Source organism: Bombyx mori, chromosome 13, assembly GCF_030269925.1.
Source record: "Bombyx mori chromosome 13, ASM3026992v2".
NCBI classification, from domain to species: domain Eukaryota; kingdom Metazoa; phylum Arthropoda; class Insecta; order Lepidoptera; family Bombycidae; genus Bombyx; species Bombyx mori.
The window spans coordinates 585,377-604,801 of record NC_085119.1 but is presented as its reverse complement, the minus strand read 5'-3'; the positions used below and the strand labels follow the sequence as shown (position 1 = coordinate 604,801).

Below are 19,425 nucleotides of genomic sequence, written 5' to 3'. Positions count from 1 at the left end.
CTCCGCCTATTGAATCCTTTACTTATTTCTTGCGTCGAGTACGTATCGGTAAGCAGTGTGTGACCACTTATATTGGTACTACGGTCTTACCTATTCCTGTCGTATTTAAATGAGTAAGTACAATTCTGGACACTGAGCCCATGTCGCTTTATAACCTTTTTTAAAAATATAAAAAAATGTAACCTTTTGTTGCGTTATTTGTGAACCTGCGATGTTGAGTGTACATAATTGAAGTCAAATTAAGAGCCAAGAACTCACTTGGACTCTTAAATGAACGGGCACAAAGACCCCGGTTTGGTGCGACTATTGAATCTGTGCCTTATCATTAATTGGTTTGCATTGCACAATATATATTTTTTATATCTTGGATACTCACGGCCCACCTGGTGTTAAGTGGTAACCGGAGCAGATAAACATCTACAAAGTACCTAAATGCCGCCACCCACCTCGAGACATGAGTAGTAAGGTCTCAGTTTTGACAGTACAACGGCTGCCCCACCCTTCAAACCGAAACACATTACTGCTTCACGGCAGAAATAGGCAGGGTATTACCTACCTGCCCGTGCGAACTCACAAGACATCCTACCACCATTAGGCCAATTATATTTTTTACGGGTTTAGTTTTTATTACACGATGTTATTCCCTCATCGCGGAAGTCAATCGTGAACAGTTTTTAAGTATGTATTTCATCAGAAAAATTGGTACCCGCCTGCGGGATTTGAACACCGTTGCATCGTTCGACACGAATTCACCGGGCGTCTTATCCTTTAGGCTACGACGACTTTAATTAACACCTATAGAATATATACTCTTTAGTGTCCGCGTGTCGTGAACCTTAAACGACCTCACGTTTTTTATTGTCAATTAAAACAATTCAATTTTATGTTATCTGTCGATGCACGGACATCAACGAACCCAACGGCGCGGGCGCCGGGAGGAGGACAGTGGCGCGGGGTAGCGGATTTACACCTGCTTCGACACTTCGTGCAGAAACGCCACCCGCGATACTTACTTGTTTCACTCTTTTATTTTATATCACCGGTCTACCCCAGAGCAGTCGTAACATTATCTATCCAAACCAAATCCATCGTCAGTCGTCGCAACGACAATTGCCGGGTCGGCTTCCCCTGCGTGTAGGATGGCAAGGAGTCTTGCGTCATGCAATAAACGTGTCAACTTGCTGCCGCTTGCCTCAGCTGAATCCTGTGTTATCCAAGGCTTGGAGTGTGTGGAGTTATTCAGACAGAGGGATTTTTAGTCAAGTCAAACACACAAACATTATGCTCTGTATGCATAGTACCTACAAAAAATGACTAAGTCTCAAACACAAACATCCATCGGTGTGGCACCAGAACATAAATTACTAATCTTGTAAGTTTCTAGTCTTACTCTAGTCTATCTATATATATAAAAATGGATTGCTGTTCGTTAGTCTCGCTAAAACTCGAGAACGGCTGGACCGATTTGGCTAATTTTGGTCTTGAATTATTTGTGGAAGTCCAGAGAGGGTTTAAAAGGTAAGTATGAAAATGTTCGGAATTAAATAAAAATGACAATTTTGTTTTTCCTTTAATGTGTCCCCCAAAAGTTTAGGTCTTTTATTTATCGATTGAGGCACTACGAAGTCTGCCGCGTCAGCTAGTACTATATACCTATTTATCACTACGGAATGTTCCGCATTCCTGAATATCTCTTACAACGAAAGAAACGCACCCTAATTTTTTTATTATTACAAATCGGTATTTAATTTTTATATGAAATAGCCCTTAAATTCATAGTTCTAAATTCAATCAGTCCACTCAAAGAGTCTCTGACAAAAACGCCAGTCTTGCAGAAACGGTCACGGATTGACGCCTTCACAAACAAAGTTGTGTAAAAGGTTTAATTTAAACAAATGTAGAATCGACGTTCGTATACTAGGGTACGTTGTGAAAGACCAGTACAGTTGCGATTCCGAGTTATATAAAACAGAAAACATTAATTTTTGTCTCGAGTCGAACGATTGCCGCTAAGTTGACTGCACTTTTTGTTGATTGTCGCAAGGTAAGGAATGTTTCAATTTAAAATAACAACCGTATTATTTTAATTAATTTTTTTCTAGATTGAAAATGATTAGTGCTTGTATTTATATTTTAATCTTTCGTAAAATTTAATTCATCTATGAAATTTCTTTTTCAAGTTTTTTTTTTTGACTGACACGAATTTTGTTTTAGGTTTTTTTCCCATTTCTTGGCCTGCACGGTTTGTACGTCAGCCATGCAAAAAAGTTAGGAAGTGTGTTAATGGATATTTTTTTTTTAGATTGGAAATTGGAACGGAATTTGGAAAAGGATCAGGTAAATTTATTATATAAGTCGAATTTTGAATTAAAGTTAGAATTTGAATTTCATAAGTTTTGAATAAAAATATTTCAATAACTTGGAACACAATTTTGACTATAATAGTGTAGCCTAGTTTTATTAAAGAATTAACTCACGCAACAAATCTTGTCCGGTCAAAATTTCAATATATTTGTAGGTATGTGAACGATTTGTGAATTTTCTTTTTTCCGGACAATATTTGCAAATCTAAATTGGTACCTATTTAAGACATCATTGCGAATGTTTAGCCAAATTAGTCCAGCCGCTTTCAATTGATGTGCTTTACAACATTTTTTTATTGATTATAGTTTGAATTTATCAACTAATATACCTATATATATACCTATACCAATATACCTATTAGGTATATCTCAATGCAAGCATCACCCACAATAACATTAACATGAACAATAAAACAATAATAATATTATATTACGAAGCATTGCGTAATGTAGTTAATATTGATTTAAAACAAAATCACATTAACATAACAATATTTAATTAATATTTAAAAAATAAAAAATATGTTTCAGTACAAACATGGCTTTAAAATTGATGTCCGTTACGTTGGGCATCCTGCAGTTGACTGCGGCGCTGCCAACAATACTGCAAGACCTGGAGATGGCTGATGACACTATGTCAATAGGATCGTACATACGAGAAGCTAGGGCCGCCCCGGTAAGCTAAGCATAATAATATATGAGTAAAGAAATTCAAAAGTTTCGAACAAACAGGTGAAGTTATGCGTCACCAGAATCCACGAAGACAATGTCCCAATTTCGTTATTAAAGTCAAAAGTTGTTTAGTATTTTCGTGATATGACTTATACGATTTTTTATTGTTATAGCGTTGGCAGAGCCCAAAGAGGTCGTAGCATAAATTCCACTACCAACTTAGAGAAATTAGGATAAAGATTCAATTGAATTGTAAAAGGCATCGATAGGCAGGGGCTTGTCTGTGCCGCTGTTATTGTTGATGTACCTACATGAGCGACACTGATCACTCGTCATTAGGTGGACCGTAAACTCGTATGTTCATAAGAAAAGAAATTATCTGTTCTACCGCTCATATTGGAATTGACACTTTCTGCTTCGTCGTATTTAAGACCTGGTCCAGAAAGGGTGAATTCGCCGCGAAATGTTTCGAACGAAAACATTCGCGCGTCAGTAAGATACTAGGTACCAATACATCGCGGATCGCGTCCATAAGCAACGCGCGAATTCAAAATACGCGCGTAAATCGCGTGCACTACGCCAGACTCGACTCGCGCGTGATTCGCGCGTAATGCGCGCGAGTCGAGATGCTCATAGACACAGTTTACTGAGTTTGGGAGGTGTTTCCCGAGCGCTATGACATGTCCTTCTTCAAAATAGGCTTGTGGAGAGTACTTAACGGCTTGGCTCTGCTCCTGGCATTGCAGAAGTCCATCGGCGATGGTAACCACTCATTAGGTGGGCCGTTTGCTCGTATACCTACTAGGGCAATAAAAAAAAAGAGCTTCTCACCGGATCTTCTTATTATGATTCCGATCCGGTGGTAGATTCTGTGTGTCCTTACTAGAGCTAGTGTTGGCAATTTCTCTTAAGTTGAGCTCGTAAGCTTACCTACACTTCCACGCGTAGCTGGAATAGGCTATCCATGAATAGCTATAAGCTTTACCGCAGTAATGGACTAATAATAAATGGTGGTCTCGTGCGGGCTTCGGTACAATCGGCCACAACACTGCAGTAATGACGTTTTGAATGAGAACATTGTTTAATTTTTGTATGAACGCAAATATCATCATCCATAATGTTCTTTATTTTCTAGCCAGAAAACTTTCACAGATCATATGAGAATGAAGGTGATGGTGAAATAGGGTATTCGAGAAAGAAGTCTGGTGGTGGTAAGAAAGGCTACCAGCATTTCAACTCATACCACAAGAAGGCAGGCGATAACTACGAATTCGAGAAGCAGGACTCATTCGGTCACGACGACGAGGGTCAAGCGGGGGCTCACAGCCACAACCATGAGACAAAAGGTGAAGAAAGATCAGCGAAATTCATAAAGAGACCTAGAAAATTTCTTAAAAGGCTTTTCAAGTGGTTTGGAAAATAAATTATTGAGATAATGGGAAACATCAAATTTCAAAAACGTGTTTACTTATCATTTTGTTGTTTTACTATCACACGAACAGAATACATAACGTTACATATGCACAGTACCTGAATATAATATACATAAATATTGTATTATATTATGTTCTTAATAAAATAAATTCAACTGAACGATTTGTTTTTGTTCAGCTCAGAAATATCGGGAACCTGAAGCTGAAGACGTCGGTCACGACGAGGAGAAGAAACCAGCCGAAACAAACAACGGGAGACATCATGAAGAGCTAAAGTAAGTTTCACACAGTGCGCGTATGATAGTGATCCACCTCTGCAACTGAACATGGGTGACAGTCGATTTAATTAATTCATTTACGCTATTCATGAAAACTTTATCCTAATGAAATACGTACGATTGACTTCCACGGTGAAGGAATAACATCGTGTAATAAAAATCAAACTCACAACATTATAATTTGCGTAATTACTGGTGGTAAGACCTCTAGTGAGTCCGCGCCGATAGGTACCACTGCCCTGCCTATTTCTGCCGTGAAGCAGTAATGCGTTTCAGTTTGAAGGATGGGGCAGCCGTTGTAACTGTACTGAGTCCTGAGAACTTATATCTCAAGGTGGGTTGCGCATTTACGTTGTAGATGTCTATGGGCTCCAGTAACCACTTAACACCAGATGGGCTGTGAGCTCGTCCACCCATCCATGCAATAAATGAAAAAAACATATAATTTGTCAGATAGGTTCTCTCAATCGGTATTTTAAAGATAGAAACAAATAAACATACATAAGTGACAAATTTGATTCTGTTTGTTTTGATTAAATTAACCTATGTAGTACTTACTGTCACATTCCGAATAGTTATAACGTAGACTTTCAGTTCTTGTAATGCAAAAAAGTGTAAATTGAGAATACATTTTTGTTTAAGAGAGGGCGCTAGCGATGGCAACGGCGGCACAGAATCTTTCGGTCATGATCCCAATGACTACATACTTCCTGAAAAATATACGTACGGAAGCGGAGAGGAATATAATTTTTAGATTATAGAGATACTTCAGACTGATAGCGCTTAAGTACTGAATATGTAATAATTCTGTTTTGTATGAAACATGCTTTTCAATCGCCATCTTTTGCAACGTGATGGAAAGGAATTGATTTTTGTTAAAAATAAAGAAATGAATGAGAGTTTCTGTATGTCATTATTAATGTAAAAATGTACCTATTTAACTATTTTTAAAATTCAAGTTTAATTTAATTTGTACCTGCATAATACTATAACAAAATAGTGTAATAGTGAAATTGTTTTTTCATTACATTATTGGAAATATAATTTAAAAAAAACGGTGTACTGTACTTTAAAATAGCAAATTTTTGTTATTAAGGTGTCAAACATTACAAAGCAGAAACGAAACGCTTTTGATGTTATACGTAGAATGACAGCACAACATTTCTGACAATTCTGACAAAGAGACATTCGTTGTTTTGTGTTGGAACTGAAAGAAAGGAATAACTGGCTTTATTTTATAAACACTAACAAAAATTTACGTATTGCTCGTTTAGTGTAATGTGATTATTTAAAGTCATAATGGGGCCAAATACTATCGATATTATTGCTGCATTTACCTTAAATTTCCTGCAATACGTTACATCGGGTAAGTGACTTTAACCGACAATTATTTAATTGAAAGAACGAAATACATCCCGTATTACGAACAGTACTCTATTTAACAGACCACATCCTGCCTTGTAATGTGACCGCAATGGAGCCTTGTAAGGGGAAAAATGAGGTTTGCGTCCAGAAGACATTGCAGTGTGTCTGCGAAAAAGGTTTTATTCGAGTTGGTGACGACTGTGAAGAGCCTAGTGATGATACAGGCGGTCCTCACGGTGCCACGGCTGCTATAGTATCCATATTTACTATAGCATTAATAGTATGTGGTCTGGTATTAGTTGTAAGGAAGTATAATTTAATTGAATATATGAGGCAGAAGATTAATCAACGAAGAACAAATGATGTTATGTACGAGGACGTCATGATAGGTAATGACGATCCTCCATTAAGCCCGTAATATCTTGATAGCTATTTAATCTTTGGTTATTATTATAATAAAATAGAACTAAGTGTGGAAGTGTGATGCTGCAGCTTAAACAATCTAACTAAATGTAGTCTTAAAATAATTCTTACTACAATATTCCTTCCTGTGATTCCTCCTCTCTACTGAAGGTTACCTTTGAATATAGCAAATTATCTAGATTTGTTGCTTAGTGAAAATAATGCATTAAGTAATACAAGCAATCATATTAGGTTACAATAACTTAAAAAAATGGTTGTTAAAGACCAAGCAAGGCTGTGCATTCTGGTATACAATATAATATTATAATCTGTAAATCAAATGACCATAGCAATATAAATATTTTTATAGACTGCTAATAGGTTTTAAAATATAAACACTCAAGAAGTATTATATTTCTCTGTGTTACTTTCTTTTAATTTCAAATCACATTTTAACCAACTAATAGTCCAACTATTAATGTTAGCTAAGCAATTGCTAAACTAAAACAGTAACAAACACATTAAAATTTGTGATATCCATGAGTGTTGGTGACCACTCACCATTAGGTGGTCCATATTTACAGTGTAAAAAAGGATATTAGTGTCTGCTTCCTTTATGACTATATTATGGATATTAAATGGGCAAGTATATAAAAAATAAAACTGCATAGTTGATTTTATTTTAAATAATAAAGGCAGAGAATCTTAAATATCTTGTTTTTAAATGTTGCTCTAATTTGAAGAGATAGTGTTATTAAACAAAGCCAAATAGGTGGGACAACATAAGTGTTAATAATGGCTTATTTGGATTCAGTTCTCATTACATTATAAATAATTATTATGACATGGATAGCTCACAGCTCACTTGGTTTAAAGTGGTTATTGGGCCCTGTGGCCTCGGTAACCATGGTTTTAAAATGGGTAGTGACAATCATGTTAATGTCTATACTGTGCAGCCAAGAAGCAAGCCAGCATGCAACAAGTAAATCATTGATCACCTTAGCAATATTTTCCTTTATTCTTAGATACACAATATGTTGTTATAAATACAAACATGCAACTTGTATAGTTGCACAATATTATTGTTTGACAGAAAAAATTAATACAATTATTTATCAAAGGCAAATAAGACTAATATGTAAATATGTTAACAAGAAACTTTCCTGCACGACAATAATTGATACAAGTAATATTCATCATTATTAAATTTTAAATTACTATCTGGAAGATGTCTTGTTAAGTACTTGCTATATATTGAAATTTGAGTAAGCAAAGGTAAGCCTTTACTATTGGCTAAATCTATGAGTCATAGTGATCACCTTCGGAGCAAACATTTGAAAAAACTCTACATCCATAAAAAACATTAAATATGTATGACATTAACAAACAAGGGTTCAAAGAATATAACTTTTAAAGAAATAAGGATCTGATTAGTCTTCTGGTGAAGTAATGTAATTTCAACATTCTTGGTGTACGGAAATTTTGTAAGCCTGATTAGAGTTCCAAGTTCGAGGCTGAGTATATATTACACGGGTAATGCAGTCTATTAATAACCTTTAAACGTTGTTAATAGCTTGATAATATTGATTGTCGAGTAACTTCAATGAGATGTTAATATCCACACTTAGTTGTTATTTTAGTAATAATAAATCTTTATAATATAACGAAATTCATATTTAGTTTAAGTTAAAGCACACAGCTAATGTTATTCCACAGATTTATATTTAATGAATGTACATCTTTGTTACTTTAAATTGATATGTAAGTTAGTCTTTAGATATAAATAAATCATGAACCACAAAATATGGGAAGACATATAACATTAAAAAGACTTGTTTTACAACAGTAAGAGTTTTTGCTTATCTAATTAAATTCTTAGACGCTTCAAATATTTAACACAGTCATAATATTTAAGAAACATCATCTATTAATGTAAAATATTGTGCTTTAGTAAGAAAAGATAAGTAATAAGATTTTTAGTTAGCAGAATCAAGTATTACGGTACAATAGTATACAATCAGCAAAATCAAAAAAATTGTGTAGTGTATTATATTTTAAGAAATGACTGGATGCAGTGGTGTTAAATACTAAAGATTTTAATAACGTTTTCTCTGCTATTGGCAATTTCAAATATGTAATTTCAATTTCTGCTAAAATAAAGTAAGTAAAAATTTTTTTTTCGGATATTTTTCAAAAACAACTTGCTGTGACTTGAATGCAGAATGTATTAAATTTTAAGTTTAAAGGTTGTAATAATTGATTCGAAAACAATGGCATGTTAGTGATATGGTTCTCTCAGCTTGTTTAGTGACGCAGTCAATATAAACTTAAGAAAATTTGCTAGCTTTTAGTTACATAATATGTGTCTTTATATGTATATTGTCTATTATAGATGTTAAAGTTAAACATAAATTATATATTTGACATTTCATTTTGCCTTTACACCACAATTACATTGTAAATTAATTTATTTTACAATAAGTGTTTTAACTACACTCTTAAGACACAACATATAGCGGAACACTATGCTCATTGAGTCAGCTCTTTATTCCACCAGTTCTGTCTCCTTCGAATGATTTCGCAAGTCGTTTCGTTTGCAGTTCCAATCCTGTCCAGGTTTATTAGTCGAGGCCAATATACCTGCAGTAGCAGAACCACTATTGGGAATGGGCTCTACAGTGGCGTAACGATCTAAGTCGCGTCCGGGGCACAATACCTTTTAGTGATTTAGACTATTGGTGTTCCTTTTTTTCCTTTTTATTTACGAATTAATATTTAGAATGTAACAGTGGCGCTAAATTTAAAATATATTTTGCAGAAATCAATTATAATCAAAATAAAAATTATCCAACAACTTTTGTTTTGTGGACCGTTTAGCGCAGCTTTGTGAGGAGCGCCCTTCTTGCCTCCCCCCCCCCCCCCTCGCTACGGCACTGGATCTTTGTCAACAAACAATGCAGAATTTTCGTAGAGCCAGATTTTAATTGTGCCGCCACCTCCACCACACTTTAATTTAATTAATTATTATTAACCAATTTATTAGATTGTTTTTTAAGCTTCACGCTCAATGTTGCCAAAGACTGATGGATAATTTAAAGATGTAAACTTGGATATCGCTTTAAATGTTACGGGCGAAATTTGTAGAAACGATATTATCCTGGTTTACCTTATTACTCATACCTACCTTAGTCGATAACTTTTAAATGTGGGGTGGATGAAAGTTCCCCTATTTTATAGTTAAACATTGTCAGTTCAGTGATAGTTATTGTGCCGGAAATGTGATTCATAGATTAATTGACGAGGACCGCTGTTTCATTTCGCCTACCGGGCCCTAGATTACAGGACTTTCACAACAATGAAAAACCGAAGATTTCTCTCTAAATTAAGAATTAGCATACCTTGTTAGATTAAATAAAATGATGTGAAATGATATTGTGGAATACATCAATCTACAAATATCTCCATAGTTACATACATATAGCTTTTCGTATATTCATGTTATTAAGTTTTGTGTATTTTATGAATGATTTTATCATAAATATTGTTGTAGTTACTAGACCATTTGTGATCTTTCGCGTGTATCTCAGGACTAACCACTGCAGATGAACCTTGCACCACCATATTAATATTTTCTGAAGTCTAAGGATGGGTATTCGTCGGTGTTCACTATCTTTTTGGCGAAAATGAACTTTACTCTTGTAGCCGATAAAGTAAATTAATGTAATAATAGTTTAAAAGTTCCTTTACGTCAGTGTTTCTCCGTCTGAGTTTTAATAAAACATAGAGCTGTTGTTAAGGTGATCAATTACAGAGAAAATAATTGCCTATATAAAATCGATATCTCATAATTTATTTACCTACTTGTCAAACTGGCATATTAATGTTTCGAGTTTCTTTTTTATTTATAATTCTGATATTTTAAATTAGGTGTAAGAATCTTATTGAAAGATGTCAAAACACTGACGTAACGTAACCGATTTCGTTTGCAAACTGACGAAAGTGTAGGTTATCTGTTTGTTTTAAAATCTATCAGACATTTACAAGAGAAATAAATGTTACTATATTTTTGAAATAAAGATACTCTGTGATACTGTATTATTGTTTATTTTATGTTATATAAATCCTTAGTAAGGGCGTTGCGTGATAGCTTGTAGTGTATTTAGCCATGTAGCCCGCCACTACAGTTAGTGCGGCGACAAACATGGGGCATTCGTATAAAACTGCAACAGAAAAATATGAGTTAGTATCGACTGTTTTCCTCAACATTCGGGCAGTTTGGTTTTCAAAGTGTAAGTTAAGTATACTTTCTGTAAAACATCCTAGAGTAGCACTACCATATTACATCCTCTCGTGGGTCTCGAAAAAAGCGATTAAAGGAAGAAGCTGCTGTGTGCTTAGTGCGAGTTTTTAACGTTCTCGATAGCGTAAAAGTTAATTCAAATATTATGTTTGCAGTTAGAACAGCGCCCCTAGCGGCAAACGTTCCAACTCCATATGAATTTGCGTTACGCTATCGAGAACTTTAAAAAACTCACACTAAGCATACTGGTGTGCTGTTGAGACACATAATTAGGTCATTTTTGTTCGCTTGTCATTTTTTAACCTCAATGCAATTCCTCTCCAGTTTGTGTGGTCAAGTGATCGGCTCATTAGATCACATTTTTCCAAATTTTGCACCGAAATGAACCCATTTTATACTTTGTTTGCTGATTCGACGAGCATTATTTTCCATTCATATGAACTTCCCCACAACGTTTCCCAGCAGCAAAATTGTGTGTGCATGGGCTTATTTCCGCAATTGACATAAAACTTTAAACATCTTCTAGCTGCCTGATATCGGCAGTGTTGTTATTAAAAGAAGAAACAGAAGTCACTTTCTCTCTTCGTTATATTTGAGGCCGTTAACACATATTTTCGTTGTCGAATAGACCTATTTAATCATACACATCGAAGGGTCTAGTAATAGCTAGAACGCTCGAGCAGTACAACGCCATCTATTGTTAGATAGCGGAAACACACATCGAAGATACTCGACTTGTGAGGAATGTTCTCGAAGATTCTAGGGTAGTCATACCTATTGACTATAAAAGCGTTGCAGAGATGGCACAGGCACAGTCAGTTAGAAATCGGATCTACTCGAATCGAAACAGCGAACGAACGAAGTGAATTAAGAATTTTGAAGTGTTCTGTGAGTGTTCTAAGTGATAAATAAAGTTTTAAGTTGTACTTTGGTGGAACATTTAATTATCCCGAACCCCGGCCCGTAACAATATGTAAGGAACACTTAATGTTTAGGGATTTAATAAAAACGGCTTGCCTGTGAAGACGTTAGTGAAAACCACGAAACTGTAAGAGAGGACGAGTCCGTAGTGCACCAGCCTGGTCTCCAGCGACGTGTCCGTGCCCCACACCAGCATCGGCAGCGTGAACAATACGCTCACGTCCGCCAACGAGAACGCCTTCAGACACCTCAGTATTGGTACTGCAAAGTCAAATCAACTAACTACAATCTGGGAACAGAAAGGGGTCGTCCGCCGTCTTATACACCGGTATGCAGCCAACTCGATGCTGAGCTGGCCCATTATTTTTTTTTGTTTTGTTATTGCATAGGTTGGTGGACGAACTCACAGCCCACCTAGTGTTAAGTGGTTACTGAAGCCCATAGACATTTACAACGTAAATGCGCCACCCACCTTGAAATATGAGTTCTAAGGTCTCAAGTATAGTGTACAACGGCTGCCCCACCCTTCAAATCGAAATGCATTACTATTTCACGGCAAAAATTGCTGTTAGCAAATCTCACCCCTCCTAGCTGAGCCTTTGTTCGCCAACCTATCCCGGTGAAACTGGAAAGGCGTCTGGGACACCAGTAATCACTTATTTAAAAAAAAACATGAGAAAATGTTCACTCTGGGACATTTCATATGAATAACTTTTTTTAGGTTTTTGAATAGTCTAACTTCGAATTCGACACATTCCTTCTACAGTACCGCGATTACTACGGGTCGTTGTACAGCCGTGATAGCTGTCCTAGGACCACAGCTTTCCTAGGACTGTGTCGGCGAGTCCAGCTACTGCGGTAACTAATAGATACTCGGTGGTCTGTGAGCTAGGACTGTTTAATTACAGAATTAAAAATTTCAAACCTTCGCTTTGCGACATTACAAGCTTGAATGACGTCATCAGTAGCTGTGTCGTCGCCACGAAAACGAATATGCCTGAAAATAAATATGTAGGTATTTTGTAAGTTTTTAATAATATAGTTACGCTTGTAAGAGTAACGCCATCTATCGCCGAATAGCCGAAACGAATATCAAAGGAACTCGTACGTCTAACTAAACGTGTTTAGCAAGGATCAGTTCTATAGTTACAGGAGCAACCGTTGTAACTACAGAACTGATCCTTGGAACTAATGTCTCAAGATGGGTGGCGGCATTTAGGTTGTTGTTGATGTCTACAGGCTCCAATAACACTCACCCGTGTAAGCGATAAAAAATTATCGCATTACGATAAGTGCTTGATTATTATACTTCTATATTTTTTATATTACTGTCTATTATAATAGGTATGAAATTAGCTATACTTTTTTTTATTGCTTAGATGGGTGGACGAGATCACAGCCCACCTGGTGTTAAGTGGTTACTGGAGCCCATAGACATCTACAACGTAAATGCGCCACCCACCGTGAGATATAAGTTCTAAGGTCTCAAGTATAGTCACAACGGCTGCCCCACCCTTCAAACCGAAACACATTACTGCTTCACGGCAGAAATAGGCAGGGTAGTGGTACCTACCCGCGCACTCACAAGAGGTCCTACCACCAGTAAAAAACTCCGCCCATTAAACCGGAATACATCATTGGCTCGCTGCCGAAGTGTTCCGTCTTACATTAACTTAAAGTGTAGATGGGACATGAACTTACGGGCCACATGCTGTTGAGTGGTCACCACAGTCCATAAACATCAGAAGGTAAAATAATAAAAGTGGTCATAATTGCGGAAGGTGCCGTGACCACTTTACTGTCTAAAAAGCATGACGGTACCAACGGTGCAGGATCACAATACATATACTTTGGACCCCTGTTATCATAGACACTCTATTTATACATACCGGCTAACGTAGACATGAACTGAATGTAGAAATCCTTCTCCCATATAAATAAATCATTATTATCGTCTCTGTTATCATGAGTCCATGCCATGCAATTGTTTTTCGATAACTCTGGTGTTGCAATATATACATGTCTGAAAACAAGGAGTTTTACTTAAGTTTCTGCGACAGGAACTCATATATGTACTGCAAGCATATTGTTTAGTAGATAGGTCCACCACTGTTTGTTTTGTCTATAATTTTTATCTGGATTTTATGTTTATATTATTTATCTATTTTTCTACTTATTCTAGTGACCTCGAGGGGTCATACTAGATTCACCGAGCGAGTAGGTGAGCTCACGGGACTCTAACCGGACGACGTTACTAACACTAGTCCTAGCAAGAGCCGTGCTTCGCAGAATCTACCACCGGATCGGAAACGCGACCCACTGAGAAGATTCGGTCAGAAACTCAGTGGACTGTGTCTATGGGTTAATTTACCCGCCGAGCCCTTCATCGCAAGCGACGGGTTCGACGAGAACTATCGCCAGTGCCTGAGGTACCTAAAAGCACCGTTAGTGGCCCGGGAAGATCCGAAATGACGTGTTTACCATTCGGTCTGCAGGATCCCGTAGTTACCGGCGGCCACGACAGGAAGGATTTCGTGTCGCACCGCTTTTTCGAATTAATTTATTTCGTTTTACGAGTATTTTATTGAGTTATTATTATTGACACTTTCCTATAATTGAGGTGGCATTTGTCACATAAGTAATTCCTATCAATTCGTCGATTTTTTGTATCGATGATCACTTTGTTGGCACAACTAATTAAATAAAGTAATAACAGTCTGTAGACTGTTATTACCGGCAGATGGGCCACTATTTCGTGTGTTTATGGTATTTAATTTTTTTTGTCATCTGCATTAAATTATACTCACAAATTCGTAATATTAATAGTATTGTTGCCTGCTATTCCGCACATTGAATTAATGGCTATGTTGAATAAACTGTCACTTTTCCAAACTCCATATGTCTCCAACATCATTAGTGTAATAAGGAGCTTCCAGAATGACTGAAAAATCAAGTGAATTTTCAAGTTAAAAGAATGTTGATTGGTACTCATCAGCCTACATCAGCCTATTTCAGTCACTCAAATTTAACTATGTCTTTCTATTCTATTTCAAGTATACAGGACTAACCACATACTGGATTTAATATCTAGGGTTAGAGACATTATTTTTTGAAGTGGCTGATTTACAGAGGAGTTGGGTTGATGCATGTAAGAACCCTATCAGACACTAAAAAAATAAGCGTAAGTTACTGTATCAGCACCATTCGAGATAAGATTTCAATCGGTCATTCCTTAATATCAAATCTAGAGCAAAAAAAAAGATGTATTGCGACTTCTGTCTTCCCGAAATATTGCATGACGATAGGCTTTGGAAACTAGTTACAACTTGGAGGATAGCCAGTGCCAGCTAGGGATGCACCCAATGCAAATAAATAATAAAAACTTGTGATATTACCTTAAAATCAGTATTATATAAAACATGTCTCTGTGCTTCTTTGGATATTAATATTAGATCTATCATGACAATAACAGGGTCATATTCAATATATTTATCAACAAAGCCTTTGCAGTTTTCCTGAAAATCAGAGAAGAGATTATAGAAAATTTAGCACTTTTTTTTTTTAAATAGTAAATTGTAATGTGTTTAAATGTAATGGGTAAAGCTCTCCCATTTTTATTAATTAAGCACTCAGTTCTCGACTATTTCAGTATTTTCTAGAGTTCTATCAAGAATTACCATTCAAATTCAATCTAATAAAGAAACTAGATGGCTGAATACCCAAAAATGCAACCCTACAAATATATCTATAATCAAAAATTAAAATCTCTTATTGTGAAGAAAGATGAGACAACCAACCAGACCCCAAGATATTATTAGTTCTTTCTGTGTGCAATAAAATTCGATTACAATAACTTATAATAAAAACATTACTATAATCAGCACAGCACACCTATTGAAATCTCAATCACCCTTGACCACAAAAATTATAATGTTTACAAAACTTTCAGATATGATAAAACAAATCTTCTATCTATCTTTTAGCCCACAGACATCCACGGCTGGACATAGGCTTCCCCCAAACCTCACCACAACAAAACAAAACAAAAATTATATAGAATTAAGCTGTAACTATGGTCTTAATTATGTTTATGACTTGTAAAGGACCAATAAAAATACTAATGATTACTTACATATTTATTTCAGTGATATAATGTCTTTGCAAATTTCTCTTTTAGTCTTTTTTATTTTTATTGCTTAGATGGGGGACGGTTACCAGAGCCCATAGACATCTATGACATAAATGTGCCACCCACCTTGAGATATGAGTTCTAAGGTCACAGTATAGTACACTGGCTGCCCCACCCTTCAAACCGAAACGCATTACTGCTTCACGGTAGAAATAGGCAGGGCGGTAATACCTACACATGCGGACTCACAAGAGGTCCTACCACCAGTAAAAATTTATATACAGTCAAAATCTGTTAAAACGACATCGAAGGGACTGCTCATATTCAGTCGTAAAAACCGATAGTCGTAACAACCGGTGATGTTTAATGTGTATCGTGCAAGTACAAACAAATTGATAGGGAATTATTGGAAAAATATATTTATATAATACGCGATTTTTCTTCAATATTAATTTGTTTTATTTTTCTTTGCGACATTTTGAAAGTTTCACGAATAACTTCACAAAGTTTTGGTGCGTCTTGTGTACAAACTAACTGAAGAGATATGAAGAAGCGGGCTTTGACTACCGCATGCCCTAGACCCTACACTAAACTAAATCCTATTGTTTTCTTTCCTGATTTTAAAAGCCATTGAAGACAAACGTGGATACCTATTCAAATTGTTTACAATACAGCTTAGCCGGTCGTTCTAACAGATCTAATTCTCCGAAATATTAGTTAAATGTGGTCGATTTATGAGGTATGTCGTTATTAGCAATGTCGTAGAAAGCAATATTTTTAATAAGGCGGTCATATGGCATTCAGCCGGGACCTTTGTTTTTGGTTATTATAACCGGCATGTTGTATTAAACGATGTCGCAGTAAACGGTTTTGACTGTATATATTTTTTTTTTAATTTGTCACGGATTGAAAAGTCTATGGGCTACTTAGTGTTTAGCTGATACTGGACCTGTAAGGCTGGATAATGTTAAGTCCCTCAATCCATTTTTGGACGATAAGTTGACGGTGGCGTTTAATAAAATAGTAGGTATCATCATCCTCTGTCATGCAATCATTTGTTCTGGTTGAAAGAGTTCTAGTGACCGTCTACTACGACTACTCATCTGAAGCAATAAAAAGGTTTTGTAGGGTCTTTCATTGAAATGAGATATTAAAGAGCGCGCGGTGTCGTCGAAAACCAGTAATTTAATTTTATCAAAACTCACACATTTCGTTAATTTAATAACGGTGCCGTAAGTTCTGTATAAAGCTGAAGCTTCCACTCCACAGTTCACACATTTGTATGGCTTACCAACCATTTTAATTAAGTCAAAGTTAAAATATTATTTATCATCATAATATTACAATTTATTACTATTTCCGAATATAATTATAGTAAATTATAGTGGGCCACTACAAAACAATGCGTATTTGGTAGAAGTTTAAATGATAGTTCATAGTTCCAGTCTGATATTATTCATTAAATTCATTCAACCTTTAGATTAACAATACTCAAACATATTTTTAACTGGTCTGATAAAGTCTGATTCTATCAACAAATCATACATAAACATAACCTCTAATTTTATTTGACATAATGACAGTAGTAGTTCCATTTTTCCAACAGGAACGACTAAAGGATCACATCATACAGCCTAGTCTTTTAGTTTTGTGATATTAATTTTTTATTGCAATAGGTAGATGATCTTACGGCCCAGCTGGTATTAAGCGCTTACTGGAACCCATAGACATCAACAATTCTAATTTCGAAACCTACCTTGTGACATGAGTTCTAAATATCAGTTTTACAGTGCAACGGCTACCTAATCCTTCGTACTGGTAAGAGCGCGATATGGTTGAGATTTCACGTAACCCCACAGAAATTAGTCGTGCAATGTTAAGTCACACGATCTCGGTGGCCAGTTGATGTCACCACCACGCGAGATGACGAAGCCTTCGTACACCTGATGAACAGTTATCAGAAAAGAGCATACATGGTTCACAGTTTTAGTCTCGTCTTCGAATACACAAAATATAGGGTGGTCTCGGAAGGGTAAATAATTTAATTATTTTTTTTATTGTTCAGAGGGTTTTAATTATTGCTTTGAGGTCCAAGTACCTACTATAAAAACTTCTTAAGTAAAACAAAAAATAGTGAGTTGCTAATACATTATTTTTATAAAATTAAATAACGAGCTGTTTATGTAATACATAGTCTATAATACTTTCGTTTGGTATCTTCTGGCTGCAGGCTGCGGCTTTCTCCTATGTTGTGGATGCCCAAAACAAATACAACACAAGCATACACCCAAACCCTGATTTCAAAGCATTTCTAAAAAAGATAGTACTGATTCAAACCCGGATCCTATGAAACAACAGTCAATGTAATTAACCACGTGACCAACGAGGTGATCAATTCAATGAAACAACTACATGAGCATCAGTATTAAAAGATGTGAGCACCTTACATATTCGACACACTCGCGTTTATTCGAATTAATATCAAAACTAGAAATAAATGTTACCATTTAAACAAGAATAAAATGTTTTAATGTACGTAATATTAATTTAGTAAATGTAAATTATTCTCGTTGGGAACACCAAGATGTCGCGACCTTAGGTAAAGAGGCTTTATGAAGGTACATTTATTAAAAATTTAATAAAAAAAAACTCGGACCGTCCGGGTCGTAAAACTGAGTTTTAATGGCGCACACGACTCAAGTTTTATCGACTTTTTATTATAACAATCAAGCATCGATATTTTTTTTTTAGGTATCCTCTATGTTCCAGCGTGCATAATGAAGCTACTTGTAAAATTGATAAAGCCTACAACCAGCTCGCGTTGGCAGCTCCACAGATAACAAATATCGATAAAATCTATTAACTTTGCTGTTCTTTTTGGTATTCACATCTTTAATGTAAAATTTAATATATATCTAAATCGGTATGGAAGGCTGCATCATCCACGTCCTGCCTGTAATATCAATTTCGAATTTTACGAAAGTGCCACCTTTCTACGGTCGTAAAACATGAGTCAAAACTATTTATAGAGTACGATTTGATTAAACGTGTATGTAATTTCAAAAGAATCGGGCCATATGGAACCTTTAAGCTTCTTGTCTAACTATAGTGGTAGTATTCATTTGTGATGACTGTGGACTTCTGTAGCCACTTTTCATCTGGTAGAACTTGAACTAGTCATCATCATAGTCGGTTACTCCTTGGCACAGCAGTTGGGCCAAGTGGAATTCTTGATTATTATTGATTATTGAGCTAGTATTATCACTTAATCCAATAAAAACGACTGCCTATTCTGTGCTCTAGAGAAATAGCACAGCACTACTTTTTTCATATTCAAAATACCTTAACATGAGTTTATTAGTATTTTCTTATAAAAATCGTGAGTTGTAAAAGTAAGTATGAGGTCCAGTTATTCCATTAGCGTAGCGCCGGGCCGCGGTCGCCAAGCGCGCGCTTTTCGGCCATTTTAAAATAATTGGACGGCACAACTGAATCATCTCCGGTGTGTTAGACTCGTTCTACAGTTAAAGATATAATTTATTTATATAAGTTAATGTTAGAT

The 19,425-nt window shown here is 35.9% G+C and overlaps 2 protein-coding genes across 3 annotated transcripts; one reads left to right on the top strand and one right to left on the bottom strand.

The window, feature by feature from the left end:
- Nucleotides 1-1,993: 1,993 nt before the first annotated feature.
- On the top strand, nucleotides 1,994-10,608 carry LOC101742784 (uncharacterized). The gene is made up of 7 exons (XM_004926345.5): nucleotides 1,994-2,044; nucleotides 2,303-2,337; nucleotides 2,895-3,039; nucleotides 4,171-4,381; nucleotides 4,647-4,743; nucleotides 5,389-6,112; nucleotides 6,192-10,608. The coding sequence occupies exons 3-6, from the start codon at nucleotides 2,902-2,904 to the stop codon at nucleotides 5,498-5,500; spliced, it is 558 nt and encodes a 185-aa protein (XP_004926402.1). The 5' UTR covers nucleotides 1,994-2,044; nucleotides 2,303-2,337; nucleotides 2,895-2,901; the 3' UTR covers nucleotides 5,501-6,112; nucleotides 6,192-10,608.
- On the bottom strand, nucleotides 10,602-17,442 carry LOC101740229 (uncharacterized). 2 transcript variants are annotated; one of them, XM_012690552.4, is made up of 8 exons: nucleotides 17,071-17,430; nucleotides 16,813-16,966; nucleotides 15,130-15,249; nucleotides 14,542-14,675; nucleotides 13,624-13,757; nucleotides 12,660-12,731; nucleotides 11,831-11,995; nucleotides 10,602-10,733 (listed from the first exon to the last, which is right to left on the bottom strand). In XM_012690552.4, the coding sequence occupies exons 3-8, from the start codon at nucleotides 15,193-15,195 to the stop codon at nucleotides 10,621-10,623; spliced, it is 684 nt and encodes a 227-aa protein (XP_012546006.1). In that variant the 5' UTR covers nucleotides 15,196-15,249; nucleotides 16,813-16,966; nucleotides 17,071-17,430; the 3' UTR covers nucleotides 10,602-10,620. The 2 variants fall into 2 exon arrangements, with proteins under 2 accessions (XP_012546006.1, XP_004926385.1); XM_004926328.5 differs by lacking the exon at nucleotides 16,813-16,966 and having other exon boundaries at nucleotides 17,069-17,442.
- Nucleotides 17,443-19,425: the final 1,983 nt, after the last annotated feature.

Bases quoted from the DNA above. Each gene is read 5' to 3' on its own strand.
- LOC101742784 (XM_004926345.5), top strand. From the start codon at position 2,902: ATGGCTTTAAAATTGATGTCCGTTACGTTGGGCATCCTGCAGTTGACT. The intron at 3,040-4,170 runs GTAAGCTAAGCA...TTTATTTTCTAG, and splicing joins GAGAAGCTAGGGCCGCCCCG to CCAGAAAACTTTCACAGATC. The intron at 4,382-4,646 runs GTGAAGAAAGAT...GTTTTTGTTCAG, and splicing joins CCACAACCATGAGACAAAAG to CTCAGAAATATCGGGAACCT.
- LOC101740229 (XM_004926328.5), bottom strand. From the start codon at position 17,161: ATGGTTGGTAAGCCATACAAATGTGTGAACTGTGGAGTGGAAGCTTCA. The intron at 14,676-15,129 runs GTAATATCACAA...TTGATTTTTCAG, and splicing joins TATATAATACTGATTTTAAG to TCATTCTGGAAGCTCCTTAT. The intron at 13,758-14,541 runs GTGAGTATAATT...CCTTGTTTTCAG, and splicing joins ACTATTAATATTACGAATTT to ACATGTATATATTGCAACAC.